General features: G+C 45.7%; 1 protein-coding gene across 3 annotated transcripts in view; it reads left to right on the top strand.

The window, feature by feature from the left end:
* Nucleotides 1–17,276, top strand: part of LRP4 (LDL receptor related protein 4) — a 151,432-nt gene that overhangs the window by 123,679 nt on the left and 10,477 nt on the right. Inside the window, exons 28-38 of one of the 3 annotated variants that reach the window (XM_040328220.1) lie at nt 58–361; nt 2,212–2,430; nt 3,790–3,924; nt 4,016–4,124; nt 5,313–5,457; nt 5,601–5,714; nt 9,093–9,213; nt 9,302–9,366; nt 11,470–11,557; nt 13,586–13,727; nt 16,868–16,928. In XM_040328220.1, coding sequence (XP_040184154.1) covers nt 58–361; nt 2,212–2,430; nt 3,790–3,924; nt 4,016–4,124; nt 5,313–5,457; nt 5,601–5,714; nt 9,093–9,213; nt 9,302–9,366; nt 11,470–11,557; nt 13,586–13,727; nt 16,868–16,909 — 1,484 coding nt within the window. In that variant the 3' untranslated portion in view covers nt 16,910–16,928. The remainder of the gene's footprint in view (nt 1–57; nt 362–2,211; nt 2,431–3,789; nt 3,925–4,015; nt 4,125–5,312; nt 5,458–5,600; nt 5,715–9,092; nt 9,214–9,301; nt 9,367–11,469; nt 11,558–13,585; nt 13,728–16,867; nt 16,929–17,276) is intronic. The other 2 variants (XM_040328219.1, XM_040328218.1) reach the window with 2 other exon arrangements.

Genomic DNA, 17,276 nt, shown 5'->3' with positions numbered 1-17,276 from the left:
TTTGTCTGAATGGAGTCATGTGAAAATACATTGTGCTTCCTTTCTTCTGCCCGTCAGGATTCAACAAATGTGGTAACAACAATGGCGGCTGCTCCCACCTGTGTCTGCCAAACCCCGTCAGTTACTCCTGCGCCTGCCCTACCGGCATCCTCCTGAAAGAAGATGGCAGGACTTGTGACCCATCTCCTGACACCTATCTGCTGTTCTCCAGTCGTGATTCCATCCGCAGGATATCCCTGGACACGGATGACTACACAGATGTCTACGTGCCCATCAAGGAGCTCAACAATGTCATCTCTTTGGACTTTGACAGCGTAGAAAACCAAATCTACTACACTGATGTTTTCCTGGATGTGATCAGGTGGGGAGCAAGGAAGGGGTTAAAAGAAAACAAATTCAATTATGAAATGTATTACTAAATACAACTATATTTAAGTACCTGAGTGTCGTATATTAGATTTCTGTATTTCTCTAACAGTACTCAGACTGGTAGGAGTGCCAGCACTCTTTGCACACTATAGCTTTGCTGGGAGTTGTCATTCTAAAGGTCCGTACACATGATCGGATATTCCGACAACAATTGTCCGATGGACGCGTTTTGTCAGATAATCCGACCGTCTGTATGCACCATCGGACATTTGTTATCGGAATTGTGCTGATGGTCATGTACTCAAATTGTCCAACAACAAATGTGTTCCGTCTGATTATCTGATCGTGTGTACACAAGTCTGTCTGACTTAAATCCAAAGTACAAACACGCATGCCAAACCAATGCTAACCATCAGACAACATTAGCAGAAGTTGCCCAAAGGGTGGTGCTAAAGAGCTGAAAAAATACGTAGGGCCAGATCCACTTAGATGGGCGTAAAATTAAGCGGGCGTAGCGTATCGTAGTTACGCTACGCCGCCGCAACTTTGAGAGGCAAGTGCTGTATTCACAAAGCACTTGCGTCTAAAGTTACGGCGGCGTAGCGTAAATCTGCCGGCGTAAGCGCGCCTAATTCAAATGAGGAACAGGGGGGCGTGTTTTATGTAAACTAAACATGACCCCACGTAAACGACGCTTTTTTTGAACGGCGCATGCGCGCGCATGCTCAGTATCACGTCGAATTTTCAAATAAAATTACGCCCGCTCAATGCCGAGACGACGTGAACGTAACTTACGCAAAGCCCTATTCGCGAACGTTTTACGTAAACGACGGAAAATTCGACGCTGTCCCGACGTCCATACTTAACATTGCGTACGCCTCATGAGGCAGGGGTAACGTTACGCCGGAAAAAGCCTTACGTAAACGACGTAAAAAAATGCGCCGGGCGGACGTATGTTCTGAGAATCGGCGTATCTAGCTAATTTGCATACTCTACGCCGAAATCAATGGAAGCGCCACCTAGCGGACAGCGTAAATATGCACCTAAGATCCGACGACGTACATCAGTCGGATCTAGCCCACATTCAGGCGTATCTTGATTTGTGAATACAAAACAAAGATACGCCGGAGCATCGTAGAACTTACGCGGCGTATCAATAGATACGCCGCCGTAAGTTCTTCGTGGATCTGGGCCGTAGTTTGGTGTATGTTGGCTGAAAATGTTCTGCCGTCTGTATGCAGAACAAGTTCACAGACAACGCCCTTCGGACAAAAATCCACGGATTTGTCCGATGGAAATCCAATCGTGTGTATGAGGTTTAACACTGGAAGTATACACACAGGAAGGAGAGCACAAGGATGAGCTCCTCCAATAACCAATCAGCAGGCTGGGTTGGGTCATTAAACAGGCAGCATTGCTTGACTGCATTGTAGTCTGCTGGGCTTTGTAGTACAGATGCCAGGATGAGGGAAAACGGTTGCCCTAAATGGCATTTAGCTTATTGCCTGAAGTTCAGTTTTAAAGGATTTTAATAACCTTCATAGATGTTTATGTTCATGTTTGGGGGTCAGTGAGATCTTAAAATCGAAGCTGAACTTCAGGAAAAACCTCTTAAGAAAAAAAATATATATATTGATAAAATACTTCAGTCCTGAGATTTATACGGCCCTACAAGTCTGTACAGCCAGAAAGCTGACGCCACTTTCTCTGTTACAGGCCAAAATCTAATTTCTGTACTTTGTGTAGATATTTGTAAATGTTTCAGCAGATCCTTTGTAGGGTTCTCTTAATTGTATCAGAAAAAACGTTTTCTGTGTGCTAAAAATCTATGATGTCTTTTAGGAGGGTAAACCTCGATGGCACTGGTATGGAGACCATCATTGGTGAAGGACTGAAGACCACCGATGGGCTGTCAGTAGACTGGATCGCCAGGAATCTGTACTGGACAGACACTGGGGCCAACACTATCGAGGTGTCGCGGTTGGATGGGAGATATCGGAAGGTGCTTATTAATAACAGTCTGGACGAGCCTCGCGCCATTGCGGTGTTTCCAAGGAAAGGGTAAGAGCAAAATTCCTGAATTGACAATTTCTGGTCTTGAATTTCCTGGTGCTTGTGCCATTTTTTTGTTATCTGTTACTTTATTGGTGTCCTTCTGACAGGCTGTGACAGCAGGGCAAGAAAGGAAATGGTTATTACAAATTTAGAGAGTTACAGTCAGTGAAAATAACCTGACAGGTTCTATGTACTCAGGGGGAACTAACAAAGCTTAATGTGGTGCACGCCACCATCACCAGCTTCCTGACGGATTATAAGGGTGCAGGAAACTTGTAAGAGTAGGGTGTGTCACACAACAAAGCAGATAGACTTGTTTCAGGCTCATCTGCACCACTCTCACTGGTTTATATTTCAGAGGAGCATCAGAGGGAGCTCCAGTTCCCTTTTATTGCACAGACTGAGTATAGAAAATGGATAAGATCACTCCTAATTACCAAAGAGGCTTGCATCCCCATTGCTAATTTGGAGCAGGATCTGTTTACCAGTGCCCATTAATGCTGACCACTAAACTGACCTACCTGACACACAGACATGCACTGACCTACCTGACCATTACACGTCAGACTTCAGGTGACCTCCTGCAGTTCAGCCGTAGTGTGCAGCGCGCCCATCCCAGTAGACAGCAGGCAGCCAGAGACAGGAGAGGAGCTTTGCCCACCCGAGCGCCGAGCGGGGATCTCCTAGTGCTTGACGCGGCCGCATTGTAATGCCCGCCTTCTGGAGCCTGCAGTGCCTATGATGGACATCACACGTCCCGCGGTCCTGGCATTGGACCAGTGGGACCTCCATCATAGGTGCTGCAGGCTCCAGAAGGCGAGACCTGCCATGTCACTTGGCCGCGCTCTGAGTCAGATCGGTCCCCGCTCTGGGCTGATAATAGAAATGTGAATGCCCGAGACCCGGGGCTTTTTGGGGGCCCAATTGGGGGTCCAACACCCCCGATGCCACTGGGTACCGGTAATACTTGGGAATTGCGTATATACCGGTATGTACTTGTGAAGTACTCGAATAGCCAACCCATACTTGGGGGCCCTAGATAACCACTGGCTTCTACAAAGCAGTAAACTTTCAAGGCCAGAAATGTTCTCTACCTATTGTGCCGGTTCCCCCTAACCTGACCTGGGTAGAAGTCTAAGGGCCTGTGTCAATGGACTTTTGTTTGCATCACAAATGCTTCTCTCCCCTTAAAAACCAATGAGAATGCAGAAGCAGCTTTATGCAGCTTAGGTGGTCAATCACAGGTCAGCAGGAGTTCAAATACAGATCAAGGGTGTAGCGTCAGTAAATTTTCTCAGAAGCATCACAAACTGAACTCAAATGCCGGCTGAGTAGCCACAAACCCTAATTGTTTTCTCCTTACAGTTACATGTTCTGGACAGACTGGGGCCACGTTGCTAAGATTGAGAGGGCTCACTTGGATGGCTCTGATCGCAAGGTCATCATTAATACGGATCTTGGGTGGCCCAACGGATTGACGTTAGACTATGACACCCGCAGGTCAGTGAGCATACGTTCGAACGGTTTGTGTGTTCTGTGCAACTTTCATTTTATGTCTATAGCTCACCAGTGTTGTCGTCTCCTCCCCCAGGATCTACTGGGTAGATGCTCACCTGGATCGTATAGAGAATGCAGATCTGAATGGCAAGACCCGTCAAATACTCGTTAGTCAAGTCTCCCACCCCTTCGCTCTCACACAGGTGAGAATTCTGGGTAATTGTTTTATTAATACGTATAATTGACAGGAGAACGCTTCAGGAAAAAGTTCAGCACCTCCTCCCACCTCCTCCCCCATCACTGGGCCATTCATAAAGTGGCCATTCAGTAGGGAACCATCTGTGAAAGGCTTTAGTATTGGGTTCCCTTACTATGAATGGTGGCGTCAGCACCCGAGAGCCGACATTGCTGGATTCCAGGACAGGTAAGTGTCCTAAAATGAAAAGTCGGCAGCTACAGTATGTGTAGCTGCTGACTTTTAATTTTTCCGTGGGGGGGGGGGGGGGGGCTGGAACACATAGATGTTATACATAGATGCATATGTATTCATTCTGATTTTTTAATGTCTACCTGGAGTTCAGCTTTAATGCCGCGTACACACGGTTGGAAATTCTGACAAGAAAAGTCCGATATGAGCTTTTGGTCGTAAATTACGACTGTGTGTATGCTCCATCTGACTTTTGCTGTCGGAATTTCCGCCAACAAAAGATTGAGAGCAGGTTCTCTATTTTTCCGACTGAATAAAGTTCCTATCGGAAAATCCGCTCGTCTGTACATAATTGCGACGCGCAAAAAATCACGCATGCTCAGAATCAAGCAGAAGAGCGGATCTGCCTAATGAACTTCATTGATCTCGGCTCGTCGTACGTCTTGTATGTCACCGCATTCTTGATGGTCGGAATTTCCAACAAGATTTGTGTGACCCTGGAAAAAAGAAATGTTCCTGGACTGCCGCACTCTGATAGGCGATTTATTGAAACAAAATGAACAAAAGGATAAAATCCAAAGCTGTATAACATCCAAAAATTCATGCAACACTGCAATCAATGGTAGAAAGTGGACATAGGGGACAAAAAAGCTAACATGTTTCACATCATGGATAGATGCTTAGTCATAGCTAGATTTGTGTGACCCTGTGTACGCAACACAAGTTTGAGCCAACATTTCGTCAGAAAAAAATCCACGGTTTTGTTGTCGGAATTAAGGAGTTGTGCTTTGATAATGGTCAATAGATTGTTGAACCAAATCCTGGTTCATTTGCATTACTGCGCCAATTAAGTGAAGCTTATTGAAGTGTCACTGTGATCATATTAATGGCAGCACAGTGTATAAGAAATATTAATTTGCCAACTGAATTTTGTTGAGCCAATGATTATTTTTATTTTTAACAGGAAGGCCGCTGGATATATTGGACTGATTGGCAAACCAAGTCTATTCAGAGGGTGGACAAATACTCCGGGAGAAGCCAGGAAACCATATTGGGCAATATGGAGGGGCTGATGGACATCATTGTTGTATCTCCTATGCGGCAGTCAGGTATAAATAATAATCATAATAAAGAATTTTCCTTGTTTTGCCTCTTTTCTATCTGGTATATTTGTGTTATTTCCTGAAATATTCATCATGCCAATTTAGAGAACATCTCTTGCTTTATCCGAATCTCTCTGCCTACTTTGCAGGTAGCAATCCTTGCGGGGTTAATAATGGCGGCTGTTCCCACCTGTGCTTTGCCCGAAGTTATGATTTTGTGTGTGCCTGTCCGGATGACCTGGAAACAGAACTCTGCTCTACAAGTGAGTGCTTGTTCTCTGCTCCTCTTATGTCTTGGGTTTAAAGTGACACTAAAGGTTATATTTTTTTTTTTCTTTTTTTAAATGACAAACATGTCATACTTACTTCCACTGTGCAGTTCGTTTTGCACAGAGTGGCCTCGATCCATGTCTTCTGGGGTCCTACGGCGGCTCTCGCGGCTCCTCCCTGCAATAGCTAACCCCTTCTGGGAAGCTCTCTCCCGAGGGGGTTACCTTGCGGGTGCGCTCCTGTGTCATACACTCGGCGTCCACAGCCGCCATGTGTATGACTCTGCCCCGCCCCTGGGTCTTTTGATTTGATTGACAGTAGTGGGAGCCAATGGCTGTGCTGCTATCAATCTATCCAATGAAGAGCCGAGAAGCCGTGGAGAGAGCGACGGGAGGTCGCACCCACGGAAGTTTGGAGCTCATATAAGTAAAACGGGGTGTGTGTGTGTGTGTGTGTGTGTGTATGTATGTGTGTAATATATATATATATATATATATATATATATATATATAATTGTTCATGAATTAAGTATTTAATTCCTAGAGATTGCAGCACTAACATACTTATATTTCATAAAATTATAACTTTCTAATTATTTAGGGATCTGGGTAAGCGCAGAATTAAAAAAAACTATATACATCCTTGGGGGGGCCGGACACTGCAAGGTGTTTTTTCACCTTAATGCATAGGATGCATTAAAGTGGACTTCACCCAAAAAATACATTTTTAACATTAGATTGAGGCTAATTGTGCGAAGCAGAATCGGGTGTTTTTTTTTAAATCAATGCAGTACTTACCGTTTTAGAGATCGATGTTCTCTGCGGCTTCCGGGTATGGGCTGCGGGTCTGGGCGTTCCTATTTGATTGACAGCCTTCCGACGGTCGCATACAGCGCGTCACGAGTTGCCGAACGTCGGTGCGGCTCTATACGGCGCCTGCGCACCGACATTCGGCTACTTTCGGGAACTCGTGACGCGCTGTATGCGACCGTCGGAAGGCTGTCAATCAAATAGGAACGCCCAGTCCCGAAGATCATACCCGGAAGCCACGGAGAACATCGATCTCTAAAACGGTAAGTACTGCATTGATTTTAAAACGAACACCCGATTCTGCTTCGCACAATTAGCCTCAATCTAATGTTAAAAAATTTTTTTCGAGTGAACCCCCGCTTTAAGGTGAAAAAACACGAAAGTTTACAACCCCTTTTAATTTTAGAACATTTTTAATTTTATATATTTATTTTCTATAAAACTTTGATTTCACAAATAAACATTTTAAGACCCATGATATTGGTGTCCCAGAGGATTATGAAGTTTCTGAGGAGAGCACAGAAGACGTTGCTTGCCTAGATGATCTCCAATTGAAAAGTCTTTATGACCATCCAAACCTAGTGCATTGTGCATTGCACTGACCATGCAGCCATCACTGTTGCAATGCTCCTTGTGTCTTTTTATTCAGAATGGGTGCATTTATAATTGTATTTATTTATTTTTTAAATGGGTGGACTTTGGCTTTAAAGCAGAACTTTTGAGAATAAAATAATTGCTAGGAGATAGTGTTTGGTTGTTTTTCTTTTTTTTGGGGGGGGGGGGGGGGGCTTTTTTCATCTGCTAAAAAAACCCTTACCCTTGCTACTAGCATTCCTTATACACATGTACTGTACACACATAGGCAGTGCAGTGTACACTCCCTGCCCATTCCTGGTGTCTGTAAGATACATGAGAATGGAGCTGGATGCTGGGAAGATGCAACTACTGCTGGCATGCCCAGAAGTTCCATTATCAGTGACCACCCAATACAGAAGAGGAGAGACAGGAACCTGGAAGAAGGTCAGATAATGGTGGCAGGGGTCAACAGAACAGCAAGGGACAGCTCTGATCTATTAGCACTAGATGGGGACAAACAGCCAGAAGAGTCTTCATAATGTGAGAGCTTACCAAGTATACTTCCATATTTTGGCAAGAGCTACAATTCCACTGTCGCTGACCTTCTGACGTAGCAGGCAGGTTAAAAAGAGAGGGGTGAATACAGGCAGCAATAAAAACCCAACAGAGGTTCTAACCATTCCCTACTCTAGCCAATATTTTAAAAGCTATTTTGGAAATATATGTCAAAAGATTGCTGTTGTCTGTAGCAGCCAATGAATTTCCCCCATGCATTCTCTCCTTGCAGTATTAGGAGATAAAAAGGGAGAATCTGGCTACGTAAAAATCTCTTCCTCCCTTTTATGAACCTCAACCAATAATTTTTATGTTCTTCTTATCCTTTTTAGGCCAGACATATACATTACAGCCATGATGGTACAATGTTTATACAACCACCATATCTATACTATATAGATATAACTATATATATGAAAACTATAGAATAAAAGGGGCCTATCTTAAAGCGGGGGTTCACTCTATTAATAAAAAAAATATATATATTTTTTTTCCTCTAGCATAAAATGAGGCATAGTAGCGCGAGCTACAGTATGCCTGTCTTTATTTTTTTAGCCCGGTACTCACTGTGCAATCGTAGAGACAAGATTCCGACTCCCCGCGGGCGTTCCTATGGAGAGGGAAGGTGATTGACGGCCGGCTCTGGCACGTCACGCTTCTCCGGAAATAGCCGAAATAGGACTTGGCGCTTCACGGCGCCTGCGCATAGTCTGTGCGCAGACGCCGTGAAGAGCCGAGACCTGTTCCGGCTGTCTTCGGGGAGCGTGACGTGCCAGAGCCGGCCGTCAATCACCTTCCCTCTCCATAGGAACGCCCATTCCCCGCGGGGAGTCGGAATCTTGTCTCTACGATTGCACAGTGAGTACCGGGCTAAAAAAATAAAGACAGGCATACTGTAGCTCGCGCTACTATGCCTCATTTTATGGTAAAATGTTGTTATGGAGGGTGAACCACCGCTTTAACAGTGCAATGCTATTCCACAAAGCAGCCGCAAACCACCTCTCCTGGGGGCTCCACAGGCGCTCTGGGGTCCTCCTTTCTATGTGCCCCCGTAGCAAGCTGCTTGCAATGGGGGTACTTGTGCGGGCTCAACCCTGAGCCGAACTACCTGTGTCTATAGAAGCACACTTTTCAGGACAGCCCTGCCTCCTGCTCCCTCCTTTACAGGATTTGACCATCTCTTCAAAGCTTGTGAGAGCGGGGAGATATAAGGGGTGAGCTGCTACAGACATGCACAGAGCTGGACCGAGTGAGTGCTCAGGTGAGTATAAGTGGGGGTGAGGAGGCAATACTGATACCTAAACATTTCTTACCTTAATACAAGGAATGCATTTGGGTAAAAAATGTTTGTTTAGGCTTTGCAATCCCCACCTTTAAGAAATCTTGTTTTTTTTTTTCTAACAACCCTTCCTTCACTTCCTACCAATTCAGTTCCTGGATTTTTACCTTCAGCTCCTATTCCAACAAACAATAGTGAAAGGATTCCTGGCCCCTTTAATCCCGACAACGAGATCGAGCGAAGGGAAAGCACTCCCGGGGTGACCGCAGGAAGGTAGGTGTAAGCCCTGACCGGCTGGGATTTGCTGCTTCTCAAGGAAATGTGTATTGATGTATCCTAACTGGTATCATTTCCTTTGTAGCTGCTCAGATGAAGAGGCATCAAGGGGACTCTGTACCCCTTTCGGGGCCGTGCCAGCCAGTGCAGGTAAAGGAGCACACTGTTGCTATATTTAAATACTTTTAATATTTTTACATACTTTTGTATATCCAAGGAGGAAATGCAAAAGGAAGAGCAGGATATTGGAGTTGCAGAGCTTTTTTTCTCAGAAAATAAGTGCAGGAACTCAACCACGACCCCGTTCAGATTTCAAAAACAGTAGAATGGTCTTAAAGGGGCATTAAGTACCATGATTTCATTACATACAGAGTGCAAAGTTCAGGGGGGTTACACACAGAGTGCAGAGCTGTCACTTGTAAACACAGAAACCAGACTTCTGTGTTCACAAGTGATTGTGGTGAGCAGGCACCAAAGGGTCTGAGCCAGAGGTGGTGGAACTGAGTTCCCCCTGAAAAAAAGCCCTGTGGAGTTGTAGAAACCATTAAAGCCACTGAAAGCAGATCTAAAAAATCAGTTTTAATCCATTTATTCATTAAAAAATATATACTTTTACATAAAACTATTAAAGGGGTTGTAAAGGTTCATATTTTCTCCCCTAATGCATCCTATGCATTAAGGTGAGAAAACACCTAGCAATCACGGGCCCCCCAGCTCCCTCGTTTTACTTACCTGAGTCAGTTCAGCTGCTCCGCTCATCCCGGCGTCCTCTTCTCCACGGAGTCTCAGCACGGGGACGGGACTGAGTCATACAGTTGGCGTCTATGGACGCCGACGGTATGACACGGGATCGCGCCCGCAGGATAACCCCCTTTGGGAGAGAGCTTCCCAGAGGGGGTTAGCGATTGCGGGGAGGAGCTGAGACAGCCACAGAGGGACCCCAGAACAGGAGGATTGGGGCCACTCTGTGCAAAACTAACTGCACAGTGGAGGTAAGTATGACATCAACACGTCATGACATGTATTCTTTGGGCCAGATTCACGTAGCTCAGCGGATCTATAGATCCGCTCGATCTACATGAATTAAGATCCGCTCCCGCAAGTTTAGGAGGCAAGTGGCTAATTCACAAACCACTTACCTCCAAACTTGCGACGGCGGATCCTAAATCCCCCGGCGGAATTCAAATTCCGCGGCTAGGGGAGTGTACTATTTAAATCAGGCGCGTTCCCGCGCCGATTTAAATGCGCATGCGCCGTCCGGGGAATTTCCCGGCGTGCATTGCTCCCACTGACGTCACTAGGACGTCAGTGGTTTCGACGTGAGCGGGACTTGCGACGCGCGTGTTCGTGAATCGGCGTACGCAAACGACGTTGGAAAATTCAAATTCGACGCGGGAACACCAGCTATACTTAACATTGGCTGCGCCTGCTACAGACAGGGGTAAGTATACGACGGGAAAACCGCTACGGAAACGACGTAAGAACACTGCGACGGGTCCGCGTACGTTCGTAAATTTGCGTATCTCGCTGATTTACATATTATTTATCGTAAATCAGCGGGAACGCCCCCGGCGCCATTTTTAAATTGAAAAAAAGATCCGACAGTGTAACACAGTGTAACACTGTCAGATCTTAGCCCTATCTATGCGTATCTGATTCTATGAATCAGGCGCATAGATAGGACCAGTGTAAGTCAGAGATACGATGGTGTATCTGGAGATACACCGTCGTATCTCTTTGTGAATCTGGCCCTTTAAGTGTAAGTATCTGAATTTGACATGGTGTGAGCCTCTTGCAGACCCTGTAGTGCAGAGCTCAGACTGAGAGAAGAAGTAGCATGAGGATCCAATCATTTGTGCTGCTCCTTTTAACAAGGAATATGCTGATCGGAACGAGCAGAGAAGTGAGCTCATCAGTCTGTTGCTTATTTTTTCACTGTCTTGTCATGGGCTGGGAATGTGACAAGACCTATTAGTGTTGTTTAACTGCAGCAGAGAAAATCCGATCTCCTACTCTGCTTGGCAGAGCTGTGTAAATCTCAGGACTGAATGGGCACTGTTCATAACCATTGTTGGGTAAAGCAGCTCCATTATATTTATTTCACAGGCTTATTTGGCAATTTGCCTTCAGTTTATCCCTAATACTCTTCTTTTGGTGTGTTTTTGTCTTAATTTTTTTTTTGTAGTTGAGTTGCTTTAAAGGAGTTTCTGTAATAAGTGTTTTTTTTTTCCTTCCCATTATCATTTTGCTTAGGGGACAGACTTCGTGTGGCACATATTATTGCTGGATCTCTATCTCTTCTCTGCTTGCTGCTTCTCATCTGTGCTCTGTTAATCTACAGGTGAGTAGAAGGAAGTCATCGGGCGATGGTAGACGTGTGATTGGGGGAACGTTAAACCTCGTGGGAACTGTGAGGTTGTCCATCATTGGCCAAATCCCACTCCTGACTGATGGCCTAACCCGAAGTGGTGTGATATTGAGAGCTTGCAATCACTAGAATTGTCTGTTAATACACAGACATTTCCGCTTGTTGGGGGATCTCGGTGTGACAGGCTCTTCTGTTAAACCCTCCACATGTTTCAATCTGTACAATCTCCTTTAGATCTACCAATAAGTTATATAGTGCCAGGGCTTGTCTGGGTGGATACAAACTGATTGGGTAATTCAAGTAGGTCCTCATTCTACATAGTTTTGGTAGATCTAAAGTTGATTGTACAGAGATAGTAGTGTCAGACTGTAGCCTAAGGGCCCATTAGCACCAGGTGTAGTTGGACTGTTTTGGGTGGCAAAATGCCTCGTCTCCTGCCCAGCCAGGGGACACTACTGTGCTGCAGTGGTGTGTGCTGAAATTCAAGAGGAGCTACAGTCTGGGGGGAAAAAAAACAAATCCTGCAGCTGCTGACTTTTAATATAAGGACACTTACCTGTCCAGGGATCCTGTGATGTCAGTACCCGAAGCCGATTTGTCAATTGGCTTTGGGTGCAGGCGCTGGCATTGTAGGAAAAGCAAAACTGACAGTGAAGCCTTCAGGTGCATGCTGCGCTTTCTGAATGGTCCCGCCGTCTTGTGGGACCTGTGTGTGTCCCAGAAGGCATCAGAGGGAAGGAGGAGGGACCATAAATGCACATAGATCGGCGATCTTACCTGGCGCTCAAACCCTCCACCAAAAAAAATGCCAAATGTGGCAGTGGAGAGGGGGCAAGGGTGCGAACAGAGCTTCCCCTTTTGGTTTGGTTGGCCTGCTTTAAGTACAGCATGCACAACTTTTCTCCGTGCAGCACCATGCAATTATCTTCCATTCGCCATGTTGTGGCCAATAGAACTTAGAGGTTGTAAACCTCTCTGTGAAAGTTGTACCTTTAGGTAAGCCTATAATAAGGCTTACCTGTAGGTACTGCAAATATCTCCTAAACGTGTGCTGTTTAGGAGATATTTACTGTTTTTTGTACCGATGATGTCATCGGCGCATGTGTTGTAAAGGAACAGCCCTCGTGGCGTTTCTTCATGAGTGAATGCCGTGACTGGCGGCTCCCGTGCGCACAAGTGACGTTGCGCGGCTCCGACCAGTCACAGAGCCCAAGTCTGCGGCCCCCGTAAGGAAGAGGGGTGAACAGGGATGCGGCCTGTAGCAGGGACGGCGCAGGCTTGGTTTGCAGGTCACATAATGTGCTATTATACGATGCATACTAGCAAATTATGCTTTTACTTTGCAGGGGCAAAGGAAGGAAGTAAAAAACCCATCAGGGTTTACTTCCTCTTTAATGAAATGTCACTGTGTAGCATTTCAAAAAAAGTTTGTTAAAAAAAAAAGGAATGGTGATCGGCACGGCTTTCATCCTATTACACGTCTAACATTCTATAAATAAAATGTAAAGACCCCTGGTAGCTGTTGTAGATCACAGGAGTGCCTATTGCTGTAGAAAGAAGCGCGTTGTGGTGGAATATTGTCCTTCCAACATAGTGGCGGAGCATGGCATGGTATGATTCCAGAGACTTGGGCTTAGAGACAGGTGACCGTACAGAAGAGTTATGGGCAGTTGCAGAGGTAGAAAGTCAAAGGCTGCCTCATTGGAGGCTGGTGGTATACTCAATGGAGCCCCTGATCAGGTGACATAAACTATGATGGCGGTGTATCATTTACTAAAGGCTGGGAAACCTCAACATAACCTATACATTTTATTTGGTAATGTGGGTGTCTTTGGTTTTGTGTAGGAATATCCATGCTGGATTATGGCAGATAAAACCAACGTCAGCCAATCCGTTACCGAATTTCACATCCATATTAGTGTGAAGGACTATAGAAGAACCAACAATCCAAGATAAATGTTCATAAATATATCCAGTTAATGTGCCTTCGTATATTCACAGACATCGCCGTGCGAAGCTGTCAGATCCAGCACTGGGGACCCTCACTTACAGCAACCCGTCCTACCGCACGTCCACCCAAGAGGTGAAAATTGAAGCCGTGCACAGACCTTCCATTTGTCATCTACAGCGACATCGTAAAGAGGTGAGGACTGCGTTTTGGTGTGCGGTAGTAGTGGTTGGATGTTAGGTTTGCTACCGATGAAAGATTTGTCAAATGAATTAACTTTTGAGTATGAAAGAATTGAGCACTATGTATGTTCCCCGTAATAAGACATCATTTAGGGTGTTTAGGAAAATCTGCCTTGGCTGTTAAAGCTGAACTCATAAAATACATAAAGGCATAAAAGACACAAAATAATTCAGCTCTGATATTAAATGTATTTTTTAATGAAAGTAGTATACAGTAAGGGGGTAATCCACAAAGATCCGGCGTAACTTATTTTTTTTCCATTTAAGTTACACTGCCTTAAAATTTCTACCTAAGTGCCCGATCCACAAAGCACTTACCTAGAAATTTTGGGCTGTGTAACTTAAATTCCGCCGGCGCAAGGCGTTCCTATTTTCATGGGGGCGATTCCCATTTAAATTAGGCGCGCTCCCGCGCCGGCCGTACTGCGCATGCTCGTGATGTCATTTTCCCGACGTGCATAGCGCAAAATTACTTTAAGCCGAGCTTTGTGGATTGCGACGGGTCAATAAAGTTGCGTCGGGAAAAAAAAAAGATACGGCGCGAAAAAAAATAATCAAAATTTAAAAAAAATCGCGTCGCTGGACAGAAAGGTCTGTTTTTACAAGGTGTAAACAGTTTACACTTTGTAAAAGCAGCCCTAATTTTGCGTATGCAAACTAAAACTTACGGAGAAAAAACGAAGCTGAAAAGCTTCGTGGATCTCCTTAAGTGCTAATTTGCATACCCGAGGCGGCATTTCGACACGAAATGCCCCCAGCGGCGGATGCGGTACTGCATCCTAAGATCCGGCAGTGTAAGTCCCTTACACATGCCGAATCTTCTGCCTAACTATGGAAAACTGATTCTGTGGATCAGGTCCATAGTTAGGATCAGGGATACGACGGCGTAACAGCAGTTACGCCGTCATATTCCTTTTGTGGATTTGGCCCTAAGTACCTGGATTTGTCCAGGTATCCGCCTCCTCCTATCCCTGTACAGCAGGGCTGGAGTGTGAGAGCAAAAAGCAGCACATGTTGCCAATCAGTTCATATGCTGACCCAGAGCATGACAATAGTAAGAGAAAGCATAGTGATATAGAGATGAGCTCATCACTGTGCTACTTCTCCTTTCACAGGGTGGTCCAGGGTCAGAGAAAGTGGGTTGAATGATGCTGGCTTTAAAGCAGTGTTCCGGCCAAAAAATAATAATTAAAAGCCAGCAGCTACACATGCTGCAGCTGCTGGCTTTTAATAAATGGACACTTACCTGTCCTGGAGTCCAGCGATGTTGGCACCGCAGCTGATGTTTCCTCCAGCTGTCTGGTGCTGCCGCCGCCGTTGCGTGTAAGGGTACCCGGCAGTGTAGCCTTTTGGCTTCACGATGGGAACCCTTCTGCGCATGCGTGAGGCCCCACTCCTCTCTCCTATTGGGCCAGGAGAGGGAGCCCTGCAGTGACGCCACGGCCCAGACTCCCGGAGGTCAAAGACAGATATCCTGCAACCCCCGAAAGGTGCCAATTGTTGCACCACAGGGGCGGGGGGGGGGGGGGGGGGGTAGAAATCAGATGAGCCGAAGTTCCACATTAGGGTGGAATTCCACTTTAAAGGCAGCCATACATGGATCAAAATGTGGCCAGTTCAGCAGGGACCAGACAAATTTCAATCCATGTATGGGCAGGTTGGCTGTACAGAAGTTGATCCACTGATCGACTTCTGCACAACCAGTCTGTCTACTTTTTTCTGAATGGTCAGTGCCGCCGGCTGTATCCAGCGACACTGATCAATGTGTTCTGATGGTGGATAAGCGTGCCCGCCATCAGAACACAAAAGCACAGCGGAAGGGATTCCCCCATCCACATGGAATGCATTGATGGAGTAATCTGGTAAAAAATATATATAAATATAAATATATATATATATATATATATATATATATATATATATATATATATATGTATATAAAATTTAGTTCAATCAACATTTTTTCTGTAAAAGATGAACTAAGCATTTAAGTCCCTTTAGGACAGGGGTGCCCAACCTGCTGGCGCAGCGTTGGGAGCACTGGCTTGCTGAATGCAATGCTTGCCTCTCCGCTCTGCATTGGCGTAGCGTACAGTGTTTGCTGTATGGCGGCGTAATGTGCGCCGTGCTCTCTGTGAATCTGGGCCAAACACTGCATGTTTTTTGACCAAAGTAATGTTAAATAATGCCCTTGCTATAGGTATAGACCAGTCACATACCTCCTGAAGCTTGACTGAAAAACTCTCAGAAATGGCATCCCCCCCTCCCCATCCTGCCTTGTTGCTATGACCTTGCTAAGACACTCCTAGCTGATTCAGACCCCTTCACATGCGCTCTCTCCTAAGGATGGGCGTGTTCGCAAATCCCACGTGCAGAGCCCGTCAGGAAGTCGGCACTGTGCTGCGCTAATCACAGGCAGTGAGACATTTCCCGATCTCTGCAGCCGCGCATTGGGACACTGTCTCACTGCCTGTGATTAGCGCAGTGCCGACTTCCTGGCGGGCTCTGCACGTGGGGTTTGCGAACACGCCGGAGCTCATCCTTACCCTCTCCCCGTTGCAGTTGTTTTTGCTCTGCAATGGGGGGGCTAGTGGACCATACATGTGCAGGGATTTGAGTGCTTGCCCCTGTGTCGGTGTGGGAAATGGCTGGGAGTGTCTTAGCAACGACCTAGCAACGAGGCATGATTCTGTTCCTGGGAGCTTTGCAGCCAGGCTTCTGGATGGCCTACACCTATAACAAGGGCATTCCCCAACTTCAGTCAATGCTGCACAGTTTGTTTTTTATCGAAGGGAGCCCTTTACCTGCATAGTCAGCTTATTGGTAAAGATGAATACGCCATTAAAGACTCTAATGCAAGTGCAAAGGCTAGGCAGGTGCAAAGATAAAGATAAATTTGCCTTTGTCCTGATGTCAGCAGTTCAGTATGTGTGGAGTAATGAGAGAGAATGTGTTGCTGTGGATTACTGCTCACTGTTGCTCTTTGCACCATGTTATGTGTATTGCTTTGTATGACTCTCACTATGACTTTTCTGGCATCTTTTGAGTGTTGTCACCTGACCGATTCTTGTCGCACTGTCTCATCCACTGCAGCACTCTGTCCCTTCTGACAGTCTCTCTCCTTTCCTGTTCTGAGTCCTCTCCCCACCTGCAGGTATTGGTTGTTGCTGCATGTGAGTGACTTCCCTTTAAATCCCACTCCCATTGCTTTTGAAATGTGTGTCCCCCATTTCCCCCTTTTTGGATATGTTTTCCAGATGCAACAAGCCCTTGTGTATCAACTTTCTATCCAGATAACATGGCCGACTTACTTTTCACTGCAGTCAGCCTCTCATGCCGTGTTTTCTCGAAAATAAGCCCGGGTCTTGTATTAATTTTGACAACAAAAGACACAGTAGGGCTTATTTTCGGGGTAGGTCTTATGTAATGTGCTGTCTTCTCTCCCCCTCTCTGACAGGAATCCCCAGTGTGAACAAAGTTATAATGCTTGTAAAATACTATA

The sequence above is a fragment of the Rana temporaria genome, chromosome 11 (genome assembly GCF_905171775.1).
Source record: "Rana temporaria chromosome 11, aRanTem1.1, whole genome shotgun sequence".
Taxonomy (NCBI): Eukaryota; Metazoa; Chordata; class Amphibia; order Anura; family Ranidae; genus Rana; species Rana temporaria.
Note: the sequence above shows the minus strand (reverse complement) of the source record. Positions and strands in the feature narration are given on the sequence as shown.